This window comes from Ranitomeya imitator, chromosome 1 (assembly GCF_032444005.1).
Source record: "Ranitomeya imitator isolate aRanImi1 chromosome 1, aRanImi1.pri, whole genome shotgun sequence".
Lineage (NCBI taxonomy): Eukaryota > Metazoa > Chordata > Amphibia > Anura > Dendrobatidae > Ranitomeya > Ranitomeya imitator.
Window position 1 is genome coordinate 218,480,831 of NC_091282.1, and position 19,762 is coordinate 218,500,592.

Consider the following 19,762-nt stretch of genomic DNA (forward strand, 5'->3'; position numbering starts at 1 on the left):
TGGGCCATAGAAAGCCTATTATTTTTTTAGCTTGATTTGGGTTCCAAAATTTACCTGAAAAAATCACTACATCAATCAGTGGGAGATAAATATTGGCCTCTGGGCTTGTGTGCCACTCCTGACTCCTGTGTGCGTCATCTCTCACTCAGTGGGCCATAGAAAGCCTTTTTTTGTTTTATTTGTTTTCTAAATTCTCCCTGAAAAAATCATTTTATTTTATTTGGTTTCTAAATTCTTCCTGAAAAAATCATTTTATTTTATTATTTTTTTTTCCTAAAGTCTCCCTGAAAAAAAAAAAAATCAAATCAGTGGGAGATTAATATTGCCCTTTTTGCTTGTGTGCCAGTCTTGACTCCTGGGTGTGCCATCTCTCTCTCTCTCTCCAATTGTGGGCCATAGAAAGCCTATTTATTTTTATTTTTTTTGTTTTATAAATTCTCCCTGAAAAAAAAAAGGGAGATTAATATTGGCCTTTGGGCTTGTGTGCCAGTCCTAAGCGTGCCATCTCTCTCTCTCAGATAGTGGGCCATAGAAAGCCTATTTATTATTTTTTTTATTGGGTTTATAAATTTTCCCTGAAAAAAAAAAAAAAGTGGGAGATTAATATTGGCCTCTGGGCTTGTGTGCCAGTCCTGAGCGTGCCATCTCTCTCACAAATAGTGGGCCATAGAAAGCCTATTTATTTTTTTGGTTGATTTGTGTTCTAAATTCTACCTGAAAAAATCAATAAATCAATCAGTGGGAGATAAATATTGGCCTCTGAGCTTGTGTGCCACTCCTGACTCCTGTGTGCGTCATCTCTCACTCAGTGGGCCATAGAAAGCCTATTTTTTGTTTTATTTGTTTTATAAATTCTCCCTGAAAAAATCATTTTTATTTTATTTGGTTTCTAAATTCTTCCTGAAAAAATCATTTTTTTCTTTTTTTCTAAAGTCTCCCTGGAAAAAAAAAAATCAAATCAGTGGGAGATTAATATTGCCCTTTCTGCTTGTGTGCCGGTCTTGACTCCTGGGTGTGCCATCTCTCTCTCTCTCTCCAATTGTGGGCCATAGAAAGCCTATTATTTTTTTAGCTTGATTTGGGTTCCAAAATCTACCTGAAAAAATCACTACATCAATCATTGGGAGAACAATATTGGCCTCTGGGCTTGTGTGCCACTCCTGACTCCTGTGTGCGTCATCTCTCACTCCGTGGGCCATAGAAAGCCTATTTTTTCTTTTATTTGTTTTCTAAATTCTCCCTGAAAAAATCATTTTATTTTATTTGGTTTCTAAATTCTTCCTGAAAAAATCATTTTATTCTATTATTTTTTTTTCCTAAAGTCTCCCTGAAAAAAAAAAAAAAATCAAATCAGTGGGAGATTAATATTGCCCTTTCTGCTTGTGTGCCAGTCTTGACTCCTGGGTGTGCCATCTCTCTCTCTCTCTCCAATTGTGGGCCATAGAAAGCCTATTATTTTTTTAGCTTGATTTGGGTTCCAAAATTTACCTGAAAAAATCACTACATCAATCAGTGGGAGATAAATATTGGCCTCTGGGCTTGTGTGCCACTCCTGACTCCTGTGTGCGTCATCTCTCACTCAGTGGGCCATAGAAAGCCTTTTTTTGTTTTATTTGTTTTCTAAATTCTCCCTGAAAAAATCATTTTATTTTATTTGGTTTCTAAATTCTTCCTGAAAAAATCATTTTATTTTATTATTTTTTTTTCCTAAAGTCTCCCTGAAAAAAAAAAAAATCAAATCAGTGGGAGATTAATATTGCCCTTTTTGCTTGTGTGCCAGTCTTGACTCCTGGGTGTGCCATCTCTCTCTCTCTCTCCAATTGTGGGCCATAGAAAGCCTATTAATTTTTTAGCTTGATTTGGGTTCCAAAATCTACCTGAAAAAATCACTACATCAATCAGTGGGAGATAAATATTGGCCTCTGGGCTTGTGTGCCACTCCTGACTCCTGTGTGCGTCATCTCTCACTCAGTGGGCCATAGAAAGCCTTTTTTGTTTTATTTGTTTTCTAAATTCTCCCTGAAAAAATCATTTTATTTTATTTGGTTTCTAAATTCTTCCTGAAAAAATCATTTTATTCTATTATTTTTTTTTCCTAAAGTCTCCCTGAAAAAAAAAAAAATCAAATCAGTGGGAGATTAATATTGCCCTTTCTGCTTGTGTGCCAGTCTTGACTCCTGGGTGTGCCATCTCTCTCTCTCTCTCCAATTGTGGGCCATAGAAAGCCTATTATTTTTTTAGCTTGATTTGGGTTCCAAAATCTACCTGAAAAAATCACTACATCAATCAGTGGGAGATAAATATTGGCCTCTGGGCTTGTGTGCCACTCCTGACTCCTGTGTGCGTCATCTCTCACTCAGTGGGCCATAGAAAGCCTTTTTTTGTTTTATTTGTTTTCTAAATTCTCCCTGAAAAAATCATTTTATTTTATTTGGTTTCTAAATTCTTCCTGAAAAAATCATTTTATTCTATTTTTTTTTTCCTAAAGTCTCCCTGAAAAAAAAAAAAAATCAAATCAGTGGGAGATTAATATTTACATTTGTGCTTCAGTGACAGTCCTGCGTGTGTGGCATCTCTCTCATTTGTTGCCACCAACAACAGAGTGTGTAACATTGTGCCTGATTTTCGTTGTGGTCTCACTCACCTGTAAAGGGGTAGCTAAATCATACTGAAGTTATAGCTCACCGTGTAAGTTGTGTGACAGCAACAAATACCGTTAGTTTGGTTACGTTTTTAAAACAATGAGGAAGTCTGGTGGAAGAGGTCGTGGCCGGGGGCGTTCATTGTCAGCTGGTAATGAGGGTAGTGGTAGTGGTGGAGCATCAGCTGGTCGTGGGAAAAAAAATATTGCACCTAAGTCTGGAGCTGTGGAGCCAGGTTCGTCGTCTGGCTACACAAGGCCTCGAACGCTCCCTTTTCTGGGAGTAGGAAAACCGCTTTTAAAGCCGGAGCAGCAAGAGCAAGTTTTGGCTTATCTTGCTGACTCAGCCTCTAGCTCTTTTGTCTCCTCTCGTGAAACTGGTAAATGTCAAAGCAGCGCGTCGTTAGTGGATGTTCACGGTCAGGGACAAGTCGCTTCCTTGTCCTCTTCAGCAAAAATAACAACAGAGAAGAATGCAGCAGGCGACACAACGGGTTACTCCATGGAGCTCTTTACACATACCGTCCCTGGCTTAGAAAGTGAAGCAGTTAACAGTCCATGCCCATTACAAGTTGAATCTGACATGGAGTGCACTGATGCACAGCCACAGCCAGACTACTATGCTGGTCCTTTGACTCAGACCACAACATTGCCCTCGCAGGGTAATGATCAAGAATCAGACCCTGATGAGACTATGTTGCCCCATCACGAACGCTATACCACCAACCGACACGGTGACACAGACGAAGTTGCACACGAGCTACAAGAAGAGGTAATAGATGACCCAGTTCTTGACCCCGATTGGCAGCCATTGGGGGAACAGGGTGCAGGCGGCAGCAGTTCTGAAGTGGAGGAGGAGGGGCCGCAGCAGGCATCAACATCGCAACAGGTTCCATCTGCCGGGCCCGTATCTTGCCCAAAACGCGTGGCAAAGCCAAAACCTGTTGGAGGACAGCGTGGCCATCCGGTTGAAGCTCAGTCTGCAATGCCTGAAAAGGTATCCGATGCTAGAAAGAGTGCAGTCTGGCATTTTTTTAAACAACATCCAATTGATCAGCGCAAAGTCATCTGTCAAAAATGTTCAACTACCTTAAGCAGAGGACAGAATCTGAAAAGTCTCAATACAAGTTGCATGCATAGACATTTAACCACCATGCATTTGCAAGCCTGGACTAACTACCAAACGTCCCTTAAGGTTGTAGCACCCTTGGCCAATGAAGCTAGTCAGCAACGCAACATCCCTTCCGGCAGTGTAGGGCCACCATTTTCCGCACCACCTGCAGTATCTGTGCAGGTTTCTTTGCCAGGCCAAAGCAGTCAGGGTCAGGGAATCACCAGTTTCGTAGTAGGAAACACTGCATCTAGGGCACCGGCGGCAACAATACCATCTCCCACCGTCTCTCAGTCTGCCATGTCCACCGGCACCCCCACTAGTTCCACGATCTCCAGCTCTCCAGTCCAGCTCACCCTACATGAGATTATGGTTAGAAAAAGGAAGTACTTAGCCTCGCATCCGCGTACACAGGGTTTGAACGCCCACATAGCTAGACTAATCTCGTTAGAGATGATGGCCTACCGGTTAGTTGAAAGCGAAGCTTTCAAAGCCCTGATGGACTACGCTGTACCACGCTACGAGCTACCTAGTCGACACTTTTTTTCCAGAAAAGCCATCCCAGCCCTCCACCAGCATGTTAAAGAGCGCATCGTCCATGCACTCAGGCAATCTGTGAGCACAAAGGTGCACCTGACAACAGATGCATGGACCAGTAGGCATGGCCAGGGACGTTACGTGTCCATCACGGCACACTGGGTGAATGTTGTGGATGCAGGGTCCACAGGGGACAGCAAGTTTGGGACAGTTCTGCCTAGCCCACGGTCTAGGAAACAGTTGGCTGTAGCTGTTCGCACCCCCTCCTCCTCCTCTTCGTCCTCCTGCAGAAGCGAGAGCTCGTCCACAGACCGCAGTCGCACAACCACTCCATCCGCAGCTGCCACTGTTGCACACCAGGTCTCCCATTATGGGGCAGCTACTGGCAAACGTCAGCAGGCTGTATTGGCTATGAAGTGTTTGGGCGACAACAGACACACCGCGGAAGTTCTGTCCGAGTTCTTGCAGAAAGAAACGCAGTCGTGGCTGGGCACTGTAGATCTTGAGGCAGGCAAGGTAGTGAGTGATAACGGAAGGAATTTCATGGCTGCCATCTCCCTTTCCCAACTGAAACACATTCCTTGCCTGGCTCACACCTTAAACCTGGTGGTGCAGTGCTTCCTGAAAAGTTATCCAGGGTTATCTGACCTGCTCCTCAAAGTGCGTGGACTTTGCTCACATATCCGCCGTTCGCCCGTACACTCCAGCCGTATGCAGACCTATCAGCGTTCTTTGAACCTTCCCCAGCATCGCCTAATCATAGACGTTGCAACAAGGTGGAACTCAACACTGCACATGCTTCAGAGACTGTGCGAACAGAGGCGGGCTGTTATGTTTTTGTGGGAGGATACACATACACGGGCAGGCAGTAGGATGGCACACATGGAGTTGTCAGGTGTGCAGTGGTCGAAGATTCAAGACATGTGTCAAGTCCTTCAGTGTTTTGAGGAATGCACACGGCTGGTTAGTACAGACAACGCCATAATAAGCATGAGCATCCCCCTAATGCGTCTGCTGATGCAAAGTTTGACGCACATAAAGGATCAGGCGTCTGCAGCTGAGGAAGAGGAAAGCCTTGATGACAGTCAGCCATTGTCTGGCCAGGGCAGTGTACAGGACGAGTTAGTGGGCGAAGAGGAGGAGGAGGACGAGGAGGATGATGGGGATGATTATATTTTTAATGAGGAAGCTTTTCCGGGGCCACTGGAAATTGGTGGCGCGGCAAGGCCGGGTTCTGGTTTTTGGAGGGACACAAGTGACGTGGATTTGCCTGAAACTGCCCCTCAACCAAGCACAACCGCAGATTTGAGAACTGGAACTTTGGCCCACATGGCGGATAATGCCTTACGTATCCTCAAAAGGGACACACCCATAACTAAAATGATGAACGATGACGATTACTGGTTGGCCTGCCTCCTTGATCCTCGCTATAAAGGCAAATTGCAAAATATAATGCCACATGAGAACTTGGAACTAATATTAGCAACCAAACAATCAACTCTTGTTGACCATTTGCTTCTGGCATTCCCTGCACACAGCGCCCGTGATCGTTCTCACACGAGCTGCAGGGGCCAGCAGACCAGAGGAGTTAGAGGGGCAGAAATCAGAAGTGGCGTTGGCCAGAGGGGTTTTCTGACCAGGTTGTGGAGTGATTTTGCTATGACCGCAGACAGGACAGGTACTGCAGCATCAATTCAAAGTGACAGGAGACAACATTTGTCCAGTATGGTTACAAACTATTTTTCATCCCTTATCGATGTTCTCCCTCAACCGTCATTCCCATTTGATTACTGGGCATCAAAATTAGACACCTGGCCAGAATTGGCAGAATATGCATTGCAGGAGCTTGCTTGCCCGGCAGCTAGTGTCCTATCAGAAAGAGTATTCAGTGCTGCAGGTTCAATACTAACAGAAAAAAGGACTCATCTGGCTACCCAAAATGTAGATGATCTAACCTTCATTAAAATGAACCACAACTGGATTTCGAAATCTTTTGCCCCACCTTGCCCGGCTGACACCTAGCTTTCCTATGAAAAGGTCTTGCCTGTGGACTATTCTGAATGCCTTTTCCAATCTCGTAATTTTCTGCACCTGATTGTCCAGCATACGACATGTTTACACCTCACTAAATGGCCAAACTCCCCACACGGGGCCGTGGTATCGACACTTGGCGACAGCACCCGTGAGAGTGCTGTTTGTCTGAAGAGGTGGGTGTGCCCGCTTTTGGTCGACGGCACTGCCACTGGGTCCCTCCTAGTACAATAAAGTGTCTCTGGCAGTGGTGGTGCGCACCCAACGTCAGACACACTGTTGTAATATGAGGGGCCCTGGGCCTGTACCGCCGGCCACAAGACAGTTCCCCCCCCCCAGCTCAAACAGTGCTCTACCACTTGCAAAATTATCTCACAGCTCCACCAATGTTTAGTCTATGCGCTGACATCCTTCAATGCCTGCCACTGACAATACCATTGTATTGACATTTTTGTTATGTTAGGCCTTCGAAGCCTGTCTGCGGTCACTCCTTCCACTATGCCTCCACTGACCACACCACTGCTGCCCGTGTACCCCTGGAACCAATTTAAAATTGCCTACAGCCATGTGTTATTATTTTAGGCCTTCGATGCCTGTCTGCGGTCACTCCTTCCACTAGGCCTCCACTGACCACACCACTGCTGCCCGTGTACCCCTGGAACCAATATAAAATTGCCTACAGCCAGCCCAATTTTTTTATTTTAGGCCTTCGATGCCTGTCTGCGGTCACTCCTTCCACTAGGCCTCCACTGACCACACCACTGCTGCCCGTGTACCCCTGGAACCAATTTAAAATTGCCTACAGCCATGTGTTATTATTTTAGGCCTTCGATGCCTGTCTGCGGTCACTCCTTACAATATGCCTCCACTGACCACACCACTGCTGCGCGTGTACCCCTGGAACCAATTTAAAATTGCCTACAGCCAGCCCAATTTTTTTATTTTAGGCCTTCGATGCCTGTCTGCGGTCCGTTCTTTCTACTACTACTACACTGACCAGGCCACTGCTGCCCGTGTACCCCTGGAACCAATTTAAAATTGCCTACAGCCATGTGTTATTATTTTAGGCCTTCGATGCCTGTCTGCGGTCACTCCTTCCACTAGGCCTCCACTGACCACACCACTGCTGCCCGTGTACCCCTGGAACCAATTTAAAATTGCATACAGCCAGCCCAATTTTTTTATTTTAGGCCTTCGATGCCTGTCTGCGGTCACTCCTTCCACTAGGCCTCCACTGACCACACCACTGCTGCCCGTGTACCCCTGGAACCAATTTAAAATTGCCTACAGCCATGTGTTATTATTTTAGGCCTTCGATGCCTGTCTGCGGTCACTCCTTCCACTAGGCCTCCACTGACCACACCACTGCTGCCCGTGTACCCCTGGAACCTATTTATAATTGCATAGAGCATCCTTTTTTTAATAGTAGGCGTACAAAGTCTGTCTGCGGTTCACTATTGAAATTGTCCTCCACTGCCCACACCACTGCTGCCCGTGTACCCCTGGAACCAATTTAAAATTGCCTACAGCCAGCCCAATTTTTTTATTTTAGGCCTTCGATACCTGTCTGCGGTCACTCCTTCCACTAGGCCTCCACTGACCACACCACTGCTGCCCGTGTACCCCTGGAACCAATTTAAAATTGCCTACAGCCATGTGTTATTATTTTAGGCCTTCGATGCCTGTCTGCGGTCACTCCTTACAATATGCCTCCACTGACCACACCACTGCTGCGCGTGTACCCCTGGAACCAATTTAAAATTGCCTACAGCCAGCCCAATTTTTTTATTTTAGGCCTTCGATGCCTGTCTGCGGTCCGTTCTTTCTACTACTACTACACTGACCAGGCCACTGCTGCCCGTGTACCCCTGGAACCAATTTAAAATTGCCTACAGCCATGTGTTATTATTTTAGGCCTTCGATGCCTGTCTGCGGTCACTCCTTCCACTAGGCCTCCACTGACCACACCACTGCTGCCCGTGTACCCCTGGAACCAATTTAAAATTGCCTACAGCCAGCCCAATTTTTTTATTTTAGGCCTTCGATGCCTGTCTGCGGTCACTCCTTCCACTAGGCCTCCACTGACCACACCACTGCTGCCCGTGTACCCCTGGAACCAATTTAAAATTGCCTACAGCCATGTGTTATTATTTTAGGCCTTCGATGCCTGTCTGCGGTCACTCCTTCCACTAGGCCTCCACTGACCACACCACTGCTGCCCGTGTACCCCTGGAACCTATTTATAATTGCATAGAGCATCCTTTTTTTAATAGTAGGCGTACAAAGTCTGTCTGCGGTTCACTATTGAAATTGTCCTCCACTGCCCAGAGCACTGCAGCTTGTGTACCCTTGTAACTTTTTTCTGCTGCAGTGAGCCACATTTTTGGTTTGGGTCCTACTACCTGTGTCTGTCTGCGCCACTCAATTCAGCTGTGTTCCTTTGAAAAAAGCTGAGCGTCAATAGTCTTGTTTTCAGCCTCTAGGAATTTTAAAACTGCATTGGGTGTACAACTTTGGTAGGGCCTACTAACGGTGTCTGCCTCCCCAAGGTGTTCCCCAGGTTTCCTCTCCATTGCTTCAATCTTCATGCTCTCGTTTATTAGTTGTTGGAAACTACGCTGCATTAGGCCTACAAATTGGGTATGGGGTGTAGAGAGATGGTGTGTTCCACTCCAAGGTGTTCTCCAGGTTGCCTTTCCTGAGCTTCAATCTTCATGCTCTCGTTTAGTAGTTGTTGGAAACTACGCTGCATTAGGCCTACAAATTGGGTATGGGGTGTAGAGAGATGGTGTGTTCCACTCCAAGGTGTTCCCCAGGTTTCATCGCCATTGCTTCGATCTTCATGCTCTCGTTTAGTAGTTGTTGGAAACTACGCTGCATTAGGCCTACAAATTGGGTATGGGGTGTAGAGAGATGGTGTGTTCCACTCCAAGGTGTTCCCCAGGTTTCCTCTCCATTGCTTCGATCTTCATGCTCTCGTTTAGTAGTTGTTGGAAACTACGCTGCATTAGGCCTACAAATTGGGTATGGGGTGTAGAGAGATGGTGTGTTCCACTCCAAGGTGTTCTCCAGGTTGCCTTTCCTGAGCTTCGATCTTCATGCTCTCGTTTAGTAGTTGTTGGACACTACGCTGCATTAGGCCTACAAATTGGGTATGGGGTGTAGAGAGATGGTGTGTTCCACTCCAAGGTGTTCTCCAGGTTGCCTTTCCTGAGCTTCAATCTTCATGCTCTCGTTTAGTAGTTGTTGGAAACTACGCTGCATTAGGCCTACAAATTGGGTATGGGGTGTAGAGAGATGGTGTGTTCCACTCCAAGGTGTTCCCCAGGTTTCATCGCCATTGCTTCGATCTTCATGCTCTCGTTTAGTAGTTGTTGGAAACTACGCTGCATTAGGCCTACAAATTCGGTATGGGTTGTAGAGAGATGGTGTGTTCCACTCCAAGGTGTTCCCCAGGTTTCCTCTCCATTGCTTCGATCTTCATGCTCTCGTTTAGTAGTTGTTGGAAACTACGCTGCATTAGGCCTACAAATTGGGTATGGGGTGTAGAGAGATGGTGTGTTCCACTCCAAGGTGTTCCCCAGGTTTCCTCTCCATTGCTTCGATCTTCATGCTCTCGTTTAGTAGTTGTTGGAAACTACGCTGCATTAGGCCTACAAATTGGGTATGGGGTGTAGAGAGATGGTGTGTTCCACTCCAAGGTGTTCTCCAGGTTGCCTTTCCTGAGCTTCGATCTTCATGCTCTCGTTTAGTAGTTGTTGGACACTACGCTGCATTAGGCCTACAAATTGGGTATGGGGTGTAGAGAGATGGTGTGTTCCACTCCAAGGTGTTCTCCAGGTTGCCTTTCCTGAGCTTCAATCTTCATGCTCTCGTTTAGTAGTTGTTGGAAACTACGCTGCATTAGGCCTACAAATTGGGTATGGGGTGTAGAGAGATGGTGTGTTCCACTCCAAGGTGTTCCCCAGGTTTCATCGCCATTGCTTCGATCTTCATGCTCTCGTTTAGTAGTTGTTGGAAACTACGCTGCATTAGGCCTACAAATTCGGTATGGGTTGTAGAGAGATGGTGTGTTCCACTCCAAGGTGTTCCCCAGGTTTCCTCTCCATTGCTTCGATCTTCATGCTCTCGTTTAGTAGTTGTTGGAAACTACGCTGCATTAGGCCTACAAATTGGGTATGGGGTGTAGAGAGATGGTGCGTTCCACTCCAAGGTGTTCTCCAGGTTGCCTTTCCTGAGCTTCGATCTTCATGCTCTTGTTTAGTAGTTGTTGGAAACTACGCTGCATTAGGCCTACAAATTGGGTATGGGGTGTAGAGAGATGGTGTGTTCCACTCCAAGGTGTTCCCCAGGTTTCCTCGCCATTGCTGCGATCTTAATGCTCTCGTTTAGTTGTTGGAAACTACAGTGCATTAGGCCTACAAATTGGGTATGGGGTGTAGAGAGATGGTGTGTTCCACTCCAAGGTGTTCCCCAGGTTTCCTCGCCATTGCTTCGATCTTCCTGCTCTCGTTTAGTAGTTGTTGGAAACTACACTGCATTAGGCCTACAAATTGGGTATGGGGTGTAGAGAGATGGTGTGTTACACTACAAGGTGTTCTCCAGGTTGCCTTTCCTGAGCTTCTATGTTCAGGCTCTCATTAAATTGTGGTTAAATAGAACAACTGCATTTGGCGTACTAGTTGGGTTGGGGCCTACTATCGGTGTCTGCCACTCCTTGCTGTTCTCCTGGTTTCCTGTCCTGAAATTCCATTTTCAGGCTCTCGTTAAGTAGTTGTTAATGTTAGACTGCATTTGGCCTACTAGTTGGGTTGGGGCCTACTATCGGTGTCTGCCACTCCTTGCTGTTCTCCTCCACTGAACAAAGCTGTGCCGCCTGTTTACTACGGTTGCCAATTTTGAACTGCATTTCGACTACTTACTGATTTGGGCCTACTCTCTGTGTCAGCCTCTCATTCCAGTTGTCCTCCACTGCAATGCCCCCTGGTTAGTCCTGTGTTACCAATTTTGAACTGCATTTAGCCTACTTTATTCTTTGGGCCTATATCTGTGTTTCCTCCTCATCCTGCCCATTGCCCAGCCAGTGATAGATGAGTCTGCTGGTACATTGACCCATAACGCTAAATTCCCCGTGCACGCTACACAGCAAGATTGTGACCCTGCTGAAAGTCAGGTTCCTCTTCCCGCATACCATACCACCTTACACGGGGACAAAGAGGAAGGTGCAGATGAAAGTGCAGGTTCCTTCATCAGGTGGGGGGAGGAATACTAGTTGGCGACGTCACTGGCACAGGGCCTCTCATAGTACGCAAAAGTGTTGCTGCCGGTGGGAGGCGCCCCCGCCGTGCAAACACACCGCTGTACTTTGAGGGGCCCTGTGCCAGTGCCAGTGCCAACGAGTGGGCCCCCCCTGCTTGCTCAGGATCACAGCACTTGCAAAGTTGAAATACTTTCCTCTCCCTGCTCCACTGCCGTGACGCGTTCCAGATTTCCTGGGCCAACTAATTACTTGAACCAGCCCTACCCCCCACAACTTTAGCCAAATGACCCCCAATTTCAAATGCCTTCCAATTATTATAAGCTAAATTACGATTGACAAGCTTCAGTAAAAAGAATGGATGTTTTTGCCATTAAAATGGGCAGTGTAGGTGTTTTCCTGGCCTCCACTCACTGCCGACTATGCTCCCCCATTGACTTGCATTGGGTTTCGTGTTTCGGGCGATACCCGACTTTTCGCGATAATCGGCCGATTCCACTCGACTCGACTTCTAAGATAGTCGGGTTTTGCGAAACACGGCTCGACTCTAAAAAGGTCAAGGTCGCTCAACCCTATCCAAAATCATCAACAGCAACCTAACAATGAAATTGGAAAAACTGGACAAAAGGTAAATGTAATCCCAACGGTGTGTAAACCCCTATGCCAGTTGGAGCTATGCACAATCATAGTTTCCTTTCTGTATTGCATACAGCAGTTTCTATCTTCATGGATATACCTTTTACCCTCTCATGTCATTTAGCTAAGCTTCCTATCTCGATCACCTCTACTGGTTTACTTGCACGTTAGCTTTTTAATCAATGAAATAAAAAAATCTTATGTTTAGTGTGATATAGAAAAGCAATAAAGTTTTCAATTTCGGAACAAACCCTCTAATACTGTAAAGATACTTAATGTGGTTTTATTTAAGTAAAATCATTTCTTAAATTACAGGTAGAAAACTTAAGTACACAATCATAGTTATCATAAATCACACACAATGCATTTAATCTATTAGCATATGCCGGCGACCACGTTGGTAATCCAAGGCCAATGGACAAAAGCCCTTCAAACCTTGTCCTGTCTGTCAGAATTCCTGATGTAGCGTGACACACCCATGTCATGGCATCTTACTGATCAGAAGAAGCGTTGGGGATGCTGGCAAGTAGGAACAGGAATGCAGAATTCTGGTCCAGCAGGCCAGGACTATCAACAAGGCCAAAAGACCAGGGTCTTGCAAAAAATCTTTACTAAACTGTAATATTTACCATGAGAAAATTGGTGACAACTATATTCAACCATTTAGGCACTGTTGATTGAATAGTATAGACTATTTTGTAAATGACTGTTACTAAAATATTTATGAAGGACGGTTAACCAGCAATGAATAAGAAATGCATATTTTCTTTCTATTTTATTAAGTGCTTGCATAATTATTACTGTATTTTTTTTCCACACGTGAATACTTTTTACCTGCACAGTTCTTTCCATCAGCCGTTAGCTCAAATCCAGCATTGCAAATACATTGGAAGCTTCCTTCAGTGTTTACACATCGTCCATGTTTGCAGAGGATGCCATTTTGAATGCATTCATCAATATCTGTGTGATATGAGAATATTTGTTTCACATTTTAACTAACTAGAACAAAAATAAATCCAAACAAGCATCGAGTCTCACAGTATCATGTGCAGGTGGACTATTTTCAAATTAAAATTGAGCTACAATCTCTAAAAGAAGCAAATAATAATCTAATCAAATTACTAAAGTAGTAAATTATTATTATTATATCAATTAGACTTTTAAGATTAATTGTTTTTTGAAGGTGTAGAGATATAAGTCGTAGAAATGAGGAATTAATTGGCTGGAAACATAGAAGGCTACATGAATTGTATTTGAGCAGTAAGATGTAAAAGGAAAATATATTGTGTGGTTGGTGTAACCTTTGCTTGACTTATGGGATGATTGTGGTTTGTAATTGCATTATGTTTATTCCTTTACTACAGGGACCTCATCTTTCGGATGCTATTTTTGTGAGTCATTATAGTGCTAGGGAGTCTCTGTTTTTAAACTTGCTCCATCTAAAAAAGTAAAAACTTTTACTAATAAATAAAATATTGTAGATAATTAGGAATATTAAAAAATGTTTGCACTGTAATTATAGATTAAAATATGTGAATAAAGTAATAAAATAAAAACTAAAATGGGTAAAAAAAAATCAGTGCTTTAATTCTCCATCGTACTAAATGAGCATAAATAGAAGATTATGAAGCCTAGGTGGTTTCAAAAGGCTAAACAATCTTCCTCTCCAGATGAAGCCCTTGTATACACGTAATTTTGCGTTATATTTCCAATTCCCCAAACCAGAGAAAAAAAAGAAAAGAACCTCGGGCATCTAATACAGCAGTCTGCATTTTAATTGGTCATCTTAATATTCCCTTAATGAAATAGGGGAGGGTTTGTTGATGGTCTAAGTAGTAATTGTGACCATAGCCCACAGGAAAACAAGAGTCAGTGACCTGTATAAGTAGATGAAAGGCTTCATTTCACAATGCTTGAATAATAGGAAGTTCCAAATCAACTGTCAATAGTCAGCTGTAGAGATGAGCAAATCTTTTAAAATTCGAATATGCTGGCTTGAACGAATTTTTTACAAAAATTCAATTTGCATCAAATAAATTCATCTGAATATCAACACTGGAAAGCTTGTAATTAGTCAGAAAAAAAACTCAGGTATGGGAGAGAGAAAGAGAGAAAAAGAGGAAGAAGTTCTTGCTGACCATAAGAGCTCACACTCTACAGGAGAGAGAGACTTACCCAGGGACTTTGGAGATGGATTAAGCTATGCAAGACAAATTGCTACATTTGGAAGAGCGGCTGATCTGTGATGGCCCAGGTACTAATCACAATTGAGCAAGGTATGATAATTAGTGAAGGACAAAACCGTGGATGTTCAGGTACTGCGGGTTTGACCAAACAACTAAAAAAAGTTTGGTTCGGGTACCAGAACTTACCCAAACCTGATCCTGGACCCCATTCAGAAGAATTGAGGCCCCAACATCGGTTGTTTGCCATGCTGTCAAATTCTTGACAGTGTGGCAAACACGGCTCCGATCGGCGGTAGTACTAGAGAGCTAAAGTTCCCATGCTGTCAAATGACAGTGTGAGCCAGCAACTGTGACCAATGGTAAAAAGGTTATCTCTGGTCACACGCATCGGCTGATGAGAGAGTACTACTCCCATCAGCCGAAGCCTGCTGTCACTGAAAACAGAAAGAGCAGGCACCGCTGATGGGAGTATTCAACAGCCAGTGCCTGCGCTATAAATAAAGAAATGACTTAAAACCTATTCTATTTTTGATAACTAGTGCGGGTAAAACTTACAGCTGTAGGCTGCAACCTTCAGCTGCCTGCTTTATCATGGCTAGTAATCAAGAAGAGAGGAGTCCCCTTGCCATTTAAAAAAATAAATAAATAATTTAAAAAATGTCGTGAGGTCCCACCATTTTTGACAACCAGCCAAACTAAAGTAGACAGATGAGGGCTGGTATTCTCAGGTTGGTAAGCGGCAATGGATATTGCCCTGCAGCCTAAAAATAGTAGCCCGTAGCCGGCCCTGAAAAGGTGCATCTAATATATGTGCCAATTCTGGTGCTTTGCCCGGCTCTTCCTACTTGTCCTGGTGTGATAGCAAGTGAAGTAATGGTTGTGGGGTTGATGTCAGCTGTTTTATGGCCGCTCACATCAAGCACACAGGTTAGTAATGGAGTGGCATTTATAAGATATGGAGTGGCATTTATACCCTGTGAAAAAGCAAAAATAATAAACAACCATATTCCTCACCTCTCCAATGTGAAGATAATCCATACTGTCCCTCGATGATTTAGATGATTTGGATGATTTGGAGAGCAGTCACTAATGTGACTGCGGTCCCCGCCACCCGGCACATGCTGACAGGAGCGTGATCACTCCTCCAGTGCCTAACGCTGAGCTCCCATGAGAAAGTTCACTGGTGTTCATAACTGAACCATGGTGACCTCACTTACGGCATTGCTTGATATGCTTTCTCACACAGAGAGCAGTACTGTAAGTAAGGTCACCGGGGTTCATCAGGTTTGAACTCCGATAAACTTTCTCACAGTAGATCAGCGATAGATACTGGAGGAGAGATTACACTTCTGTCAGTGTGTGCTGGAGGGGATTGTGGTTGCATCACTGATGTGACGGCTATCCAAATCATCCTGATCATCACGGGACATTATGGATTATTTTCACATCGGACAGGTGAGAATTATCGTTGTCTATTATTTTGTCTTTTTTTTTACAGGGAACAAGGCCTTTAATGGATTATGTTTAAGATGAGTATAATAGTTGCTTATTATTTTCTGTCTTTTTCAAGGGACAATGGCTTCAATGGAATAGGCGTATGGTAAGTATAAGTGTGTAAAACATGGTCTTAATTTGTATTTCAAATAAAATATTTTGTTCATGTTGCATGCTTATTTCTAAACTTATTATAGTGTTACTAATGGGGGTGTTTTATAGATGTCTCTCTATTACTATCCCCTTGGCTTGATGTCACCTGACAATACAAATACAATACAATATATAAACCCAACAAATATTACCCCACCACCACAGGGTAAGTGGAAAGAGCAAGGTTAAGAGGCAGATTTGGCAAATCTTATGATGCGCCATTTCTGGGGCGGCTGAGGGCAGATGTTCTTCGCCAGGGAGGAGTTCCAATTTCCCTGGCCTCTTCCATGGCTATTAATGTCAATCCACAGCTATTAGCTGATACTAATTGACTGGGAACCTTTAGGAATATTGTCCTCTTTCACAGAATAGTAACATCCACCCCCAGCAATCAGCTTTCCCTCTGCTGCTTATAAAAATTACGGGGGACCCCCATGCTTTAAAAAAAAAAAATTATATTTATTAATGTAATGGAGAATCGGGGTCAGTGGGTGCTCTCGTCCGCTGGCCCGGCTGTCTTTAGCAAGACTGCATGGACCACGGCTCATACCACTGAACGCCCCCGCTCTATCTCCCAGTGGGCAATACACTACACAGACAACACAGGGTTAAGGTAAAACAGTGTGGCAATACTTTATTGAACCCCAGCACACAATAGCAAACAGAACAATCCCAACATGGCTGCAATTGCTTGATTACATGGGCGCATATAAAATATCACTGCGTCTCCACGTATTTCCAGTATGACATGATGTCAGAGCTCCCAGGGTCGCTACTCCATCTGTGGATGAACGCACAGAGAAAAGGTAACAACAAGCATAGGGAGATGACCAAGAACTGTCCATAGAGTCCATACAAGGTCCAAAGCCAGTTGACACGAGAGTCACCACCTGGCTTATCTGACCATCTCCATGGAACCAGGCGACCAGCGGGTCCCAAACCTGGCTTTCTCCAAACATATCCATGGTTCAGAGATGGTCACTGGATCAGATCTGTGTCCTTCCAACCGGAGCCGAAAACCCCTAGGTTGTTTCCTATAGAATCAAAGATCAGTGTCCCTCGTGATGGTGCCATGATGAATTGGCTGCAGTCCTTTCTCTTGTCTGTTGGGTGATTTGCAGAATGTCTGGCTGGTAGCTCTGTGTACTTCAGTCTCCCCCAGGATGTGATCTCTGAGTCTTTTTATACCCAAGGCATGTAAGTTATTTTTAGAATTACCCAGTGTCCTTTAGTTCAACATCAAGATATGGCAAACAATGGTGATGAGATTACGTAGTACTACTTGACCATTCAATCTATTTGCACAGTCTTTCCTTCTCTGCTTTAGAAGTCACCAAGCTAGTTCAGGAATTCAATGCACAATTAGCATATCAGCACACATCAATAAACAAAGTCACTATTACAGACTTACACTGTATGTTAAATGGTATCAGTTTGCAAGTCTGTCTTCTTGAACCACCAGACATAAACACTTAAATGCACAAGCCAATATACAAATGAAAAGTCAGTTCTTATTGGTTTGCAAAAACGTAGCTGTCTGGGTAATTAAGATACAATCTGGTTTCTTCACAATTAACATGAACAGTAATGTCACATCATAGCAACTGTTTCTCTTGCCTTGCAAGTGCCAGTGTTGGAATGATGAACACCCACGATTCTGGCACTCAGGCATTCAACAGTCTGGCGCTGGAGCTATCGTGAAACTTGATGGCTTGAACTCAAGTAACCTTTCAGGTTACCACAGTTAACAGCAACAAGGTCTCCAGGCAACTGCGAGAACCTGAAACCACATGGAAACTTTAAGGGAAAGTTTAAGGTTACTGCAGTTTGCAGCTGCTGGAACACTTGGAGGCTGTGAACCTTGGGTGTGTATTTTACTGTACTTGTTAATAAATAAAAAACTAAATGAAAAAAATGGATTAGGTCTCCCTTATTTTCATAAATAGCAGCTGGAAAGCCGATAGTGCCGTAGCGATCGGTGCCATAAGTTAGGTCACCGCGGTTCATCAGGTTTAAACTCCAGTGATCTTTCTCAAAGCAGCTCAACACTAGGCACTGGAGGAGCAATTGTCAGTGTGTTCTGCATCACTGATGTGACCGCTTCACATTGGACAGGTGACGCATATAGTTGTTTATTATTTTTGTTTTTTTACAGGGGAAATGGGCTTTGGTAGATTAGGCATAAAGGTGAGTTTCACTTTTTTGTGTTATTTTTTGTGTTTTAAAGGTGACATGAGCTTCAATAGAATAGGCTTAAGGTGAACTGCACTAAATGTTTATTATATGTAGTGGACTTTAAATATCTACAAAACATCTATCCTATATATCTATCTATTCTATCTATATATTCTGATGGCTCAACCTATGAATTTACTGTACTTGGCCGATGAAATTTCGGGTTTTCTTTGAGACGAGTGAGTAAAAATTGGGCAGCAGACGCATCCAGATGATGCATTAGATTGATTCAAGTGTGGCTAGACAGTCTGCTTGTAAATTAATATGTTATATTATTATGTTATGTCCTGAATTTTTCCTTAGCTTTCATATTAAACATTTGAAAAGCAACAATGACACTAAATATTTTAGTACTGGTAATGCAATGCATTCACATTAGCTCATGTACTCTGAACTTCTGAGTAAAGGGGAAATTTACTGAAATGAAGCTTTGCTCAAGGTAGCATGACAGCTCTTAATAGGACTTCTTAATAGGACTTCCACTGACAGGCTTTGAACAAGCCACTCCATTCATCAATACCTCCAGTGGGGAACTCTGATCTTCACCACTTAATCCCCATATAGTGGTCTGGATTCAAGCAGGGCCCCTTGGGTTAGGTCTATGAAGTGGCTGCTGGCTGGTGAAGCGAGCAGGCAAAGAGAAGGGTCATCAAGGCGTCAAAGTCAGAAATAGAATTTTGTGCCAGTCAAATAGACAGAAAAATGAACTAATGTAAGGAACTAAATACCAGAAGATATGAATATTTAGGTTACTAGGCACAGAGAAAGTAAGAAACCAGGGTAGTAGCAAACAATAACTGGCAGATAGAAACAGCTGTGAGATTAAATAGAGTATAGTTCCACCCAAATCTCACAACAATGAGATAATTAGATGAACAAAATACAAATTAACCCACAAGCTTCATGCCTGGATAGAATAACAAGTCCCAGAAATCAACCAACAGGATAGCTATTTTATCGTCCTGTGTCATACGCAAAGAAGGTGCAGCACCACCTAGCGACAGATGCAGAGGTAATAGGGACAAGTTCAGTTATGAATGTTACAGTCACTATAGTGAAATAATTATACTTACCAATACATGCTTTATTGGTAGGAGTTCTTTGGAACCCAGAATGGCACTTACAATAATACGATCCAGGTGTATTAACACAGTCGCCATTTGTACATGGATTTGATGTGCATTCATCAACATCTGTTTGCAGTAATGAAAAGAATATACTGTGGTTCAAACTATATCATTAAGGTTATGTTATTACTTAGGCCAGAGATTTTAAGTAAAATGTCCAATAACTTTTACTAAACAGTAAATATCCAAACAGTACAATTATTCAAATAGCACAAAGTCAAATTTAAATTATTTGCTTGAATGTGTTTATTTCCATGTGGAGCATTTCCTCAGACTCTATGTTATCAGATAATTTCAACAATAATCTATTCATTTCCAAAATAAACTCTGTCCATTTACCAATTATGTATAAGT

The 19,762-nt window shown here is 43.6% G+C and overlaps 1 protein-coding gene across 1 annotated transcript in view; it reads right to left on the reverse strand.

Moving 5' to 3' along the window:
* FBN2 (fibrillin 2) overlaps positions 1-19,762 on the reverse strand; it is a 403,326-nt gene that overhangs the window by 224,476 nt on the left and 159,088 nt on the right. Inside the window, exons 12-13 of the mRNA XM_069753996.1 lie at positions 19,355-19,474; positions 13,048-13,173 (exon numbers count right to left, since the gene is read on the reverse strand). Of these exons, the coding sequence (XP_069610097.1) occupies positions 13,048-13,173; positions 19,355-19,474 (246 nt within the window). The remainder of the gene's footprint in view (positions 1-13,047; positions 13,174-19,354; positions 19,475-19,762) is intronic.